This window comes from Sander lucioperca, chromosome 14 (assembly GCF_008315115.2).
Source record: "Sander lucioperca isolate FBNREF2018 chromosome 14, SLUC_FBN_1.2, whole genome shotgun sequence".
Classification (NCBI taxonomy): Eukaryota; Metazoa; Chordata; class Actinopteri; order Perciformes; family Percidae; genus Sander; species Sander lucioperca.
The window spans coordinates 29,027,403-29,041,170 of record NC_050186.1 but is presented as its reverse complement, the minus strand read 5'-3'; the positions used below and the strand labels follow the sequence as shown (position 1 = coordinate 29,041,170).

General features: G+C 38.8%; 1 protein-coding gene across 2 annotated transcripts; it reads left to right on the top strand.

Annotated features, from left to right (window-relative positions):
* Positions 1–308: 308 nt before the first annotated feature.
* LOC116042262 lies at positions 309–13,388 on the top strand. Of its 2 annotated transcripts, XM_035991727.1 has the most exons (7): positions 309–731; positions 2,532–2,567; positions 7,321–7,401; positions 8,111–8,179; positions 8,643–8,711; positions 9,351–9,410; positions 11,517–11,706. In XM_035991727.1, the coding sequence occupies exons 1-7, from the start codon at positions 639–641 to the stop codon at positions 11,601–11,603; spliced, it is 495 nt and encodes a 164-aa protein (XP_035847620.1). In that variant the 5' UTR covers positions 309–638; the 3' UTR covers positions 11,604–11,706. The 2 variants fall into 2 exon arrangements, with proteins under 2 accessions (XP_035847620.1, XP_031144240.1); XM_031288380.2 differs by lacking the exons at positions 309–731; positions 2,532–2,567 and adding an exon at positions 5,996–7,188 and having other exon boundaries at positions 11,517–13,388.
* The last annotated feature ends 380 nt before the right edge of the window (positions 13,389–13,768 follow it).

Here is a 13,768-nt window from a genome sequence, read left to right as displayed (position 1 = left end):
GCACATGTCAGGTGGGGGGAGGGGAGAACATTCAAGCACTTAACTACAGCACCAAACTTTCTTCAAACGAACTTGAATCTCAGGTCTAGTTTTCTGACGTTAGATAGTCCAGCAATGAAGTGATATCAAATTATTAAAACCACTGTATCAAAATCTCTCCAATATTATTTAAATTTATGTTACATGCATTTATGTTTAAAATGATTTTGCACAAATAATGTAAAATACTGATTTAAAATCGAATGTAAAACAGTAATATTCCCAGTAAAAAATAAATAGTGTAAAATAAAGTGTAAAGGTGTGTTGAGATATGGCTCAAACTGAATCCAGGCTCTGCTGCCTGTGTGAGAAGAAGCTGACATGAGGCCGCGCAGGGAGGGGGAGGGGAGTTAAACACCTGCACTGCAAACTTTTTTTGCTGCTAATGCTGCATTCAAGGGACATGGGAATTCCTGTCTTCACTGTCCCTGACTGAAGATACAGAATTTCATACTAAAATGGAGAACTGCTGAAGCTACGTTATGTTGTAGTAAAAACTCTATTTTTGTTTTCATTGTTGACTCTATTTTGAGTTGAAACATTTTGTAAAATTTCCTTACAACATGGAGTACAGTTGTGCACTCTCCCAGTGGACTTAAATGCATCGTCAGAAACATGACGCAGTTTTTTTTACGGAGGCTGCAGAGACTGCTAGGAGATACGAGGGACAGGAAAGCAACCGATTAACGCAGGTAAGACATTTTTATTTTTATCTTTATTTTTATTTAAACTAGGCTGAGCTGTTACTTGAATAAACTGTGTTTACTCTAGATCTTTTTTCAGCGGTGGCGGGGGGTGTTGGATGTCAGAGTACGGGCTTATCTGCTAACGTTAGCTACCGACCGTTACCTTTAAACCATCCAGCAAATAGACGGTACCGTAGGGTGATTTAACGTCACCGCTCATTTTACACACAGTTTAACAACAAAACTAAACGCTGAGTGAACATTACTAGCTACGTTTTTCATGTTGGTTTTGAGCAGTGTGCACCCCCACTAACATGGAAAACGGTTTTAAATCAGTAACGTTACTACAGCGTGTCGGAGGAATACACACAGTCTCCTGCAGAGGCAGAGGGGCCGTCACAGCAGCGTGGCTAACGTTAGCTAACGTTAGCTTCTCGTCTCATCTGGAGTCTGATAAACAGTAAATTCATCAACTTCAGTCTCCACAACGCTAGTTTTTTGGGGTGGGGGAATGATTTTCCAACTATTTTGATTATCAGTGAATTGTTCTAACTTTAGTTATTTTTCAAGCATAAATGCCTAAAGTTAGCAGATTCTAGCTTCTACAGTTTGTGGATTTTATATTTTTTTTTCTGTTTTGATATCAAAAACATTGTTTTTGTGTTTTGCACTGTTGGTCACACAAACACAGGACATTTAAACACGTCACTTTGGACATTTTTAGCTGATTTCTGTCACCATACAGACTAAACAATTAATAATTTAATCAAGAATTTAATACTTACGTTAATCATATTAGAGCTGCAATAAAAGATTACCATCATTAAGTCATCAGACAATTATTTGGTCTGTAAATTGTAAGAAAACTGACTCAACCTGCTTGTGTTGTCTGACCAACGGTGCATTTCATCCTTGAAAATTATCTGAGCGCTTGAGAAAGTACTTATTGAATTTGATGTGTCCCTGTCTGTATGAACCCTGTAATTAGTTGGATCAATGTAATGTCAGTTTAACCTGTGAGTGAAGGTGGTTTGTAATGGAGCAGCACAGTATGTGTCAGTCTAAGTTACTGTAACATTATCTGATAGGTGTAGAATATGTAGACGTCAGGTTGAACTGAGTTTTTAGCATTTTTACTTTTCTTTTAAGCTTATAAACTCTTGAAAAAAAGAAACTTCCTTACTTTCAACTGCTTTAATTTTTAGCAAACTCAACATGCGTAAACATTTGTATGAACATGAAAATATTCAACTAATAAGACAAACTGAACAAATTTTCACACGTGACTAACAGAAATGGAAAAATGTGTCTCTGAATAAAGGGGGGTCAAAATCCAAAGTAAGTCAGTATCTGGTGTGGCCACCAGCTGCATTAAGTACTGCAGTGCATCTCCTCCTCATGGACTGCACCAGATCTGCCAGTTCTTGCTGTGAGATGTTACCCCACTCTTCTACCAAGGCACCTGCAAGTTCCTGGACATTTCTGGGGTGCATGGCCCTAGCCCTCACTAATGCAGCTGGTGGCCACACTAGATACTGACTTACTTTGGATTTTGACCCCCCCTTTGTTCAGAGACACATTTTTTTATTTCTGTTAGTCACGTGTGTGAAACTTTGTTCAGTTTGTCTTATTAGTTGAATCTTTTTATGTTCATACAAATCTCTACGCATGTTAAGTTTTGCTAAAAATGAAAGCAGTTGAAAGTGAGGACGTTTGTTTTTTTGCTGAGTATATGTAGGTTAATTTAAATGAATTGATGACTTTCATAGTGGTGATCTTGCTTAAATTCAATTGTTTGTTTCACAGATAATGGAAAGAAAGAGAGAGCAAGATAATGAGCTGGTATGTATCAAATGATTGTATACTAATAATTTGTACCACACTTGTGGGTGTGACATTAAACCTTTATATCTGATAACTTGATGGAACCACATTTACACTAGGGCTGGCCTAAATGTCATTTTTTTTTAGCTTTAAAGCTGCAATAGTAATTAAGAGCGAATAATCAAAGCATGTTTACGTCACTCTTTTGAAAAGAAAAAAAAGCACTCTCTCTGGAACGGCACAGTGGAGATCATGCCCGAGTTCAGTGTTTCCCGCAGCACTTTGCAGCTTGGGTGGCCACCTAAGCTGGGGAACCCCACCGCCTTAACTAGGTCGTCAAAAAAAAAAAAAAGTCCGCTGCTCAAAAGGCCGTCAAGAGCATCTCGGACAATAGCGTAGTTATCGTTTGTCAACAGATGTGGTCAGCTGGGGCATGCCCCGGACGGAGACTGGGTGATGGACTTACCGGAGCGTTGGCATACGACAGGCAGAGAGCATTTATATCTGTTTCTCTGTCCTGTTCTTCACATCAGTGAGGCTTTCTTCTCTTGTTCCAACAAAGTGAAAACATGACGAAGTGACTGAACTATCATCACCTCTCACGGTGGATTCTCAACGTCCGGCTGCTGCTGCCGGTCTTTGAGACACAGCTGTTTTTTTTTTAATCACTACACGCGGTTCACGACACACGGTTAGTTAGCGTAGTTACACACAGTGGAATGACGCGTCCTGTTTTTATTTCATACTATCTGCTGGAGTGAGTGAAGCTGTGGGCTGAGCTCTGTTATCTCACAGCTGGTTGTTTAGGAGAAGAGTTGTGGGGCAAAGTGGAAGAGTGCGAGTCACGGAGGATAATGGGAGCAATGCCAGTGAAACTGTTACAGCACTTTTTTTGAAAATAGTTTAATGAGCTTAAAGTTGCACATTTCAACTGTTATTTTGGAAAGCTGGTTATTTATTAATTATTTAAATGTAATATTTGAGTCTGCACTACAGAGATGTATTAATTATATATTTAAATTTGATATTTAGTGTAGTGTGTACTGTATGTGTATTTGCACGTACCCCTGTGCAATCAAATTCAGCAGCTCAGCTATAAATTCTACTTTTGGTTGTTTATGGAAAGTGGGGATATGTCCCTACCACTAAAATTTTCCCTACCACTAATTTGTTATTAATTGCATTTGTGTAAATAGTTACCCCATGTGCAAGACAAAAATGGTAAAAATATGGTTGACAGTGTTATTACATAGTAGTTGTTCATTGTTCATTCAGTCATCAGAGAGCGCTCGAGACAGGCAGAGATCTCGAAGCAGACAGAGAGGGCAAGAGCGACATAGCGCAAGCCAGGCAGAAAGAGGAGAAAGAGGGTACCAGGTAAGCATTTAAAATATGAGCAGTCATGGTATCTTACAGAGCCACACTATGTTTGTCATTAACAGTCTGTTACATAGTGGTTGTTCATTCAGTCATCAGAGAGAGCTCGAGGCAGACAGAGAGCTCGAGGCAGAGAGAGAGCTCGAGTCAGGCAGAGAGCTCGAGGCAGACAGAGAGCTCGAGGCAGACGGAGAGGGCAAGAGCGACATAACGCAGGCCAGGCAGAAAGAGGGTACCAGGTAAGCATTTAAAATATGAGCAGTCATGGTATCTGACAGAGCCACACTATGTTTGTCATTAACAGTCTGTTACATAGTAGTTGTTCATTCAGTCATCAGAGAGAGCACGAGGCAGACAGAGAGCTCGAGGCAGACAGAGAGCTCGAAGCAGACAGAGAGGGCAAGAGCGACATAGCGCAGGCCAGGCAGAAAGAGGAGAAAGAGGGCACCAGGTAAGCATTTAAAATATGAGCAATAATAGTGTCTTTTTAGAGCCACATTATGGTTGTCAGTGACAGTCTATTACATAGTGGTTGTTCATTCAGTCATCAGAGAGAGCTCGGGGCAGACAGAGAGAGCGACGTAGCGCAGGCCAGGCAGAAAGAGGAGAAAGAGGGGACCAGGTAAGCATTTAAAATATGAGCAATAATAGTGTCTTTTAGAGCCACATTATGGTTGTCAGTGACAAATGTCTCTTTTTAATTATCAAAACATCTCAAAACATTGTTCTAACAGAGTAATATCAGCTTGACTGGCTTTATATCTATAGTACCAGTTGTTTACCGTCGTTGACAAAATGATTGCAGAGAACATGGTCCTTGTAATAACCAACATATATAGATACACTTTCTGTATGTGTTCAAGGACCACCTTGAAAACTAGATTGTTAACCTCAAGATGGTATCCTTTTATTAAAATAATTGTCAAATAAGCACAATTAAACATAGCCTTCGAATAAAGCATGAGTGGCGTCTATGTAGATGGTGTCAAGATGTAATATACACTCACGGCCACTTCATTAGGTACACCTGTGCATTCCAATGCAACAGCTCTGCCATAAATTCTACTTAAATGAAGCATATACTTTTCCAGTTGTTGGAAAAGTCAGAAAGGGGACATGGGAATTCAATTATACTTTATTTTTTATTATTGAGGTCATGGTGGGTGGATGTGCAAAGGAGATGTAGTTCTTAAAATTCTTCAGTTTTGTTGAAAGACTGGAACTGGCATGAGGATTCCAAGTGATGATTGGATGTTCAAAACTGAAACAATTGCAAACACTTTGTTTTGACAGAATCTTGGTACTACTGATGAATCTGAGTCAGACAGTGATGATGGAAGTGAATATGTGCCTTCACCAAGCTCCTCTGACAGTGAAAACTGCAGCTTGTATGAAGATCCAATGTGGCTATCTGATTTTCCAAAGGATACCGAAATACAAGTGAACAGGATCAACACTAACTTCGCTCAGAAAGTTGATGAACTAGAAGGTGACACTGCTGACCTGGAACATGAAACAGATGAGGGGGATGATGAGAAGGAAGAGGGTATGTCAAAAATAACAGTGAAGAGGTGCCAGAAGGGAGAGAAAAGGAAATGGGACAAAAAACATTACTGCGTTTATTGCAAAAAGCCACAGAGTAAAATTGCACGTCATTTAGAGAGAAAGCACAAGCAAGAAAAAGAGGTTGCTATTGCAACATGCTTACCCAAAAATTCAAAGAAACGGCGTCTCTTGTTGGATCAGCTTCGCACTAGGGGTGACTATAACCACAATGTAACCGTCTTGCAGAAAGGACAAGGGGAGTTAGTGACCATTAGACAACCGTCAGAAGAAATAAAACCAAATGAGTACTTGCCCTGCAATTATTGTTATGGATTTTTCAGAAAACGTGAGCTCTGGAAGCATGAGGTTTCCTGCAAAAAACTAAGTGGTCTCCCTCTGGAAAAATCCATGAAAAGAAACAGAGTCCAAGCTGCAGCTTCCTGTCTCATTCCAATAAAAGGAAATACAACAGAGAGATGTTCTAAAATCATTAGTAGGATGCTGCATGATGAGGTGTCTCTTGAGGTAAAATCGGATGAACTTATTTGTGAGTATGGCGACAGATTGTTGGAGAAGCATGGGAGTGATCCATCCAAAGATGGCTATGTAAGTCAGAAAATGAGGGAGTTGGGGAGATTTGTGATCGCTGCAAAGGCACTAAACACAAAGGTGAAAAAACTTGAGGATATCTTAGTTCCACCAATGTTCAAGTTTGCTGTTGATGCAGCTAAAAAGGCATCTGGCTACACTAAATCAAAATATCGCTATGATCGACCATCTCTTGCTGTAAAACTAGGACACTCTCTAAAGACAGTTGGTGATATCATGATAGGTAATTACGTAAAAGCAGAAGACGAGGTAGGTGCAAACAGGGTGAGGAGCTTCCTTGGGTTAGTGAGCTCAGAATGGAACCACTATGTCTCACATCGTGCAAGGACAAATCTGGAAGAAAACAAGTGGAACAAAAAGGAAATGATTCCTCTCACTGAAGACGTAATTCAACTTCAAAAATATCTGAAGTCCATGGAAAAAAATGCCAGAGAGAAACTGATGGAAGGTCCTGATCCCAAAGCTTACAGCATGCTAAGTGAAACCATCCTCTCACAAATTATACTGTTTAACCGGAGGCGCCAAGGCGAGGCAGCTAAAATGCTACTTGAAACATATGAGACCAAAAACATGGAGGCACTAAATGAGGACGTTATGCAGTGCTTGTCAAAATTGGAACGGGACCTGAGTAATGACTTCACAAGAGTTGTGATAAGAGGAAAAAGAGGTCGAAAAGTACCAGTGCTGCTTACCAGAGAGATGACGAAATCACTGGATTTTCTCATTGAGCACAGGATGCAGGAAAATGACATTCTTGTCACCAACAAATATGTCTTTGCAAGAACAAATTCAGACTCCCATATAAGAGGTTCCGACTGTCTGCGAAAATTTGCAAATCTGTGTGGTGCAAAATATCCTGAGACCCTGACCTCCACTCAACTAAGGAAGCACATAGCAACTCTCTGTCAAATAATGAACCTAAAGGATCATGAGTTGGATCAGGTGGCAAAATTCATGGGCCATGATATTCGTGTTCATAGAGAGTATTATCGCCTAACTGAGAACACACTCCAACTGGCAAAAATGAGCAAACTGCTTATGGCGATAGAATGTGGAACTGCTGTCTATAAAGGGAAATCTCTTGATGAGATTGACTTTGAATTAGAGGGTGAGTATTGTGCACACACACTTTTTTACATTTTGGAAAGTTGTAGCAATATACACTGTTAGGGAATTGTGACAACTGAGAACATTTGATTTATGCTATATAAAACGTTTTTCTTCTGTGTTGTCATTACAGTGGCTTTATCTAACAAACACAACCAAGGGCGCACTTCAGAGCGTATCATGGTGGAGGCATCTCCTAGGCAAGAACAAGATGGTATGCAAGTAATTATAATAGAGGTCAAGGTTCAAGTTAATGTTTTGCCACAATAGGCCTGAAACCTACTGGCTTGAAGATGGTTTTTCCTGGCCCAACGTTCAGAATTTGTAATTACCAGTATTATTGTAAGCTATTTTACCTATTTCATTTGTAATATTGTAGGTTTGCCTAGACGTTGCATGTTTGAGTTCTGATACACAGTGGGGTGGCTTATTATCACAAGGCTTATGTTTGACCTGGTATGAATTCTAGTTCATATTGTAGTACATATGGAACATCAGAATCAGATTTATTGGCAAATAGGTAGTCGGAGAAAGGGAATTTTAGTGTTCTGGTGTGTAGCAGTTAAAAGTATACACAAAATTTAAAAAATCCTAAAAAATATATAAAAAAGTATATAAGAAGAGAGATAATTTATTGAGAGGTGCGTGTGGAACTGGAGCAGATCATGTGTATGTCGGCATCAGAGCGAGCGGTGTAAAAGCAGAGCAGTTAATGGGTAACGGCAAGAAGTGTAAGTGCACGTGTCTGCCTGGGTTTATCAGGTGGTTTCTACAGTGGTATTTTGAAGTGACCAGGATGCATTAGGTGACTGCTAAGTTTGTTCAAGTAGTAAATAGTGTTTGCTATGATAATCAATCACCTTTTCCACTGACCAGTATGGATGTAGCTCATAATGTCTGATGTTCATTTCCTTCTGTTCCAGAGCTATCCAGAAGCCAGAAGCAGAGACCTGATCCAGATGATCCTTCTGATGCAGACCAAGACTCGGATGGTATGTAGTGTGATCATCTATAGCTTTTGACTTCTTGGCATGTACGGTAGGTTATGACTCAGTCTGTGTATATATCATATCATCACCCCAGCCGTGTTCATGTACTTTTTGAACTGCCTTAACTACACCGCCCTTGGGTCAATACAAGCCTTTTAAACATTAAAACATTGTTAAAAAAGTGATATTTCAGCCTATCAGGTCAACTCATGTCTAGTTTGAAAGTGAAACAACGATATAGATTGATGGTGGTCATTTTTGTAACATTGTAAATGGTGCCCAAAGTACAATATTTAGCGAGATCAATATGTGGTTTCCAAGTTTGGGTATTTTCACTGTGAAACCTCAACAGAAAGCCACAGAGCTCCAATCTGAGTAATCTTGGTATCTTGTTTTCTAACAATTTTCTGAGCTGCACCTGTAGATGTAGCTCATAATGTCTGATGTTCATTTCCTTCTGTTCCAGAGCTATCCAGAAGCCAGAAGCAGAGACCTGATCCAGATGATCCTTCTGATGCAGACCAAGACTCAGATGGTATGTAGTGTGATCATCTATAGCTTTTGACTTCTTGGCATGTACGGTAGGTTATGACTCAGTCTGTGTATATATCATATCATCACCCCAGCCGTGTTCATGTACTTTTTGAACTGCCTTAACTACACCGCCCTTGGGTCAATACAAGCCTTTTAAACATTAAAACATTGTTAAAAAAGTGATATTTCAGCCTATCAGGTCAACTCATGTCTAGTTTGAAAGTGAAACAACGATATAGATTGATGGTGGTCATTTTTGTAACATTGTAAATGGTGCCCAAAGTACAATATTTAGCGAGATCAATATGTGGTTTCCAAGTTTGGGTATTTTCACTGTGAAACCTCAACAGAAAGCCACAGAGCTCCAATCTGAGTAATCTTGGTATCTTGTTTTCTAACAATTTTCTGAGCTGCACCTGTAGATGTAGCTCATAATGTCTGATGTTCATTTCCTTCTGTTCCAGAGCTATCCAGAAGCCAGAAGCAGAGACCTGATCCAGATGATCCTTCTGATGCAGACCAAGACTCAGATGGTATGTAGTGTGATCATCTATAGCTTTTGACTTCTTGGCATGAAGTGTACGGTAGGTTATGACTCAGTCTGTGTATATATCATGGGGTTTCTCTTCTTTTCACCTAGAAGGACCTGGCACACACACAAAGGCTAAGGTCAAGAGGTCATCCAAGGCTGAGAGAAACGGTAAGCTTGTTTGTTGCCAATATAGAACCACCTTGATGAATGACGTGAGTCAGATGAGCCGCCAAGGCAAAAAAACGCAGAAAACAGAAAATCAACAAGCAACATCACTAGGCTATTAATAATCAATTATGGTCTGTCACTGCATCGATGCAGAATCATCCGCATCGCGATGCATCGTAAAAATGCTTAATTTCAACACCCCTAGTTTGAAAGTGAAACAACGATATAGATTGATGTTGGTCATTTTGTAATAGGGCTGGGCGATACGGCTGAAAACTGTATCACGATATAAGCATTTCATATCGGTCAATATCAATAATTATTGATATTTTTTATGACCTATTTAAAATAAGGACCAGGAGAAAAATACATTAAATTTAAACATTTTTATTTTAAACTTAACCTTCCTCTGATTATAATCCCCTCAGTTATAAAAGCAGAAATGTCAACACAACCATGGAAAACACTCAAATAATTAAAATGTAAACGTAGGTCTACAATCACAATGAACACTTAACAATTATCTCTTAACATTAAGGTGCAAAATTAAAGAATGAGTAAGAAATGCTTAATAAAGTGTAATAAAATAGTGCAAAGTGTTAAATATAAGAAACCTGAAACCTGAGAAGAACTATTTTCTGCAAGTTTATTGCTAGGTTGGTAACCTGGCTTCTTGACAGTGCTCAGCATGTCTGCCTCCGTTATGTCTTTTGTAGCATTTAGTAAGGTGCTAATGCAGAGTACCTCTCCATGGTGGTCTGCTGCTTGTGCTGTGTTGCAGCTGCAGATGGTGTTGGACGTTGCTGGCGAATATGGCTGTGCTCCAAAGTGTGAGCGTGGTAAAACAAGTTTGTGGTATTACCAGTGTTGGTGGGGACGACAGTCTTGCATAATTTGCTGATGACATTGGTCTGACTGCGGTCAGACTTATAAAATCTCAAAAACTGCCATACTGACTTTTCCTGTTTTATCAACAATTTACTGCAGCACTCACTTTCCACTTATCACTCCACGCCGCCGGTTCTGTTATTGAATAACACGAGACAGCTATGTGGCGCAACCAAACTTGATACTGTTACATGATAGGCTGCTAGTGTCACTCCCTACGTTGCTAGGTTACCAAAGAGTGAGCGCCTTTGTTCATGCAACCAAACTTGCTTCACAACCTCTTGTTTCTTCTGATGAAGAAAAACAAGTTATCGAACGTTTTATCGACCGCATTTTCTATTGATATTGATTACCTGTCTATAGCGAGACCTATCGTTTTATCGCCGAGCCCTATTTTGTAACATTGTAAATGGTTCTAAAAGTACAATATTCTGGGGAGATCCATATGTGGTTTCCAAGTTTGGGTATTTTCACTGTGAAACCTCAACAGAAAGCCACAGAGCTCCAATCTGAGTAATCTTGGTATCTGTTTTCTACCAACGTGGTTAAGCTTCTGTTACTCTGATACTGTAATACTCAGTTATTCTGACTCCTCTTTCCCCAAGAAACTACAAAATCTGAGCTTGCAGGAAAGCCTAAGCTTATGTTTGTTTTCAAAGGATTGAGGATGCTTGTTAAAGGGTTAACTACTTTAAATTCCACTACATGAACTATTATAGCAAATAGTACTGTAACGACTGTTACTCTCACTACTGCTGCAACTACTAGAAAGAATATTGCAACTTAAAATAGTCCAACTATTTTTGGTGCTACTACACCTGCTACATCTGCAAAAGCTACAACTATTAATGCTGCGGATGCTAAAATTACTTCTACTGCCTCCACTGATACTACTGCGTATGCTACTACTTTATTACTACTACATTATTTTACCTTTTTCTTCAATTTAAGTGTAGTTCATTGCACATATGTAATGCAGAAGAACAGTGAAGGCAACATGCATACATAGTGATTTAATTGACATTAACAAACAAAATCACATCTACTTACTTCTACCTGCCTACTGACCGACTTACTCACTTGAACTAGTCAGTTACTTTCTAACTATACTTATTTACATACAGGCAGGCCTGCTAATGATTGCTTGCAGTCTTAGTTCATTCTATGATATTCTTGATTTTGGTTGAATAATGTGTCTTTCTGTTTACTGTTTTTTAGGTTCTACTGTGCAGAAGAAGACTCAAAGAAGGCCCTGGAGTAATTTGGAAAAAAAAGCAGTTTGGCGGCAACTTGGAAATTGCATAACTTTGATGAAAGTTCCTGGTAAAGACAAGTGCATAGAGTGCATAGATGCAGAACCAGCACTTCAGAGCAGACACTGGAGAGATATAAAGAATCATGTACATAATACCATTGAAACTAGAAAAAAGAAGCTATCACGCAGTTAACTTAGCATGTTTGTTCTTCATCTACATTACTTTTTGCACACAGATGCAAGTTCAAGTGCTGTTAAATGTGTGAAAATGTTCATTTTTGTTATTTCACCTTTTCATAGGAACAATATTGGCTCCGGTATGTCTCATATTATAAAGTTGCATATGTATGACACGCCAATTTGTATGCCATTTTGGCGTGTTATCAAGACGCATAATCGCTTTTTAGTGCGTTTATCAACGCAATTCGCCTGCCATTGACTTACATTACGAGTGAATTTTCGCCGTAGCGAGTAGCATAAAGGGACATAAGTCCGCAGAGGGAGGGAGGGACTTTCACCCAGGAGAGCTGGGATCACGTCCCGCGTGTGGTGATTTTCAACCGTTCTTATTTTTTTATTTTTTAAGCCTTCCCCAATGTTTCTTTCCTAAACCCAACCGTTTATTTTTTTCCTAAGCGTCTTTTTGTCGTTTTCTTTCCGTGTGTTTGTCGCTTTTTTACTGTGTGTTACTAAAGCCTTTCCCTAAACCCAACCTTTTTGTTTTTTCTTTCTTTCTTTTTTTTTTTTTATTTTTACACGCGTGACGTTCTTGCGATAGTACGTCATGTTCTCATGATAACACGCAACATGGCGACGCCACGTGGTGTGTCTGTTTACATCTGCTGTATACAGCGTAGACATGCACGTGGATAGCTCAGAATGCGTACAGATAACACGCCATTTGGCTTTAGGAAAGTGGTGTGTATGTTTACGCAAAGTCATGATGCCATGTTGGTCTCCTGACTTGTTTTGTTGAAGCTGAAATTCAGCAATGTTTAATGAGGCCTGAAAGGTATTTTAAAATCCTTGCATTTAATGTAAAAGTAGGTGTCGGTGCTCTGTTACAATTTCTTACCCGGCTCGTTGCAGTGTACTTTTGTAAAGCCAAAATTTGCTTTTACAGAATAAATTATCTGCTGATTTATTATTTTGGAGTTTGTGTTGTGATGGAGGTTAGAGCTTTCATCTTAGCTGAGGTGACAGTCCTGATGGATGATTTACTACATGACCCAATAAGGCTTATAATAATTAATTTGAAAATGGCTAGTTCACTCAACTGATATAATTAAGAAATACTTAAATTGACTCTTGTCTGTGGCATCGGTCATCAATGTAAATCATTTTTAAATCATATTCTTAGTCACTTTCCTCCGATTTGAAAAAAATTCATAATGATAAGGTAAATTTGTTTGAGTTGAACTAACCCATCCAGTTGACAGGGTCTAGTATGTGTGCAATACTAACGGATAAAGATCAGACTCAAGTACCAAGTACATAGCATTACAGTAATCAAAGCGAGACCTGAGAAATACATGGACAATAGTTTCTGGGTCAGCTATACTTATTGTGGGCCAAAATATATGGTAGTTATGAATATGTCTAGCTATGAGTTTATCAAATCATAAAATAATTAAAAAATCATTTGTCATACACTGATGATCATTGCATACTAAAATTTAATTTGTTTTAAAATGATCAGATGAGGTAGATAGCTACTTCCAACACTGCTGTAGTGTTGACAGCAGCTTAAGGCGAGACACGGCACTGGTCACTGGTTCGCTGGTCAATTTTGAGATTTTGGGCTATTTGTCTTCAATAACATGTATTCTTTCAGAATTGTGGAAAAAAAAAAGTCAAAAATACACATTTAGGTCTTTATTTTACTACACTTTGATTTACAGATTTGTAAATTAGATAATGCCTAATTTGCATATTTAAACATTAAATTACAGAAAGCTTGTAATACATTTTATTCTCATCTTAATGTAAGTAATCAACTGGGAGAGTTTCATGGTGATATCTGCTAGTTAAAAATGTTACCCTATTCACCTGTAGTGTCTAACCTTAAGACATTACAAGTTAATGAAAAAATATAAAGTTCATAAATATACAAATACAAATAACAACCAATTAATAAGGGTTTAATAAGCATCAGTGAGTTAAATATAGCAAAACTGTTCTTTGGACTACTAGGTTCAGCACATATAACTAATCA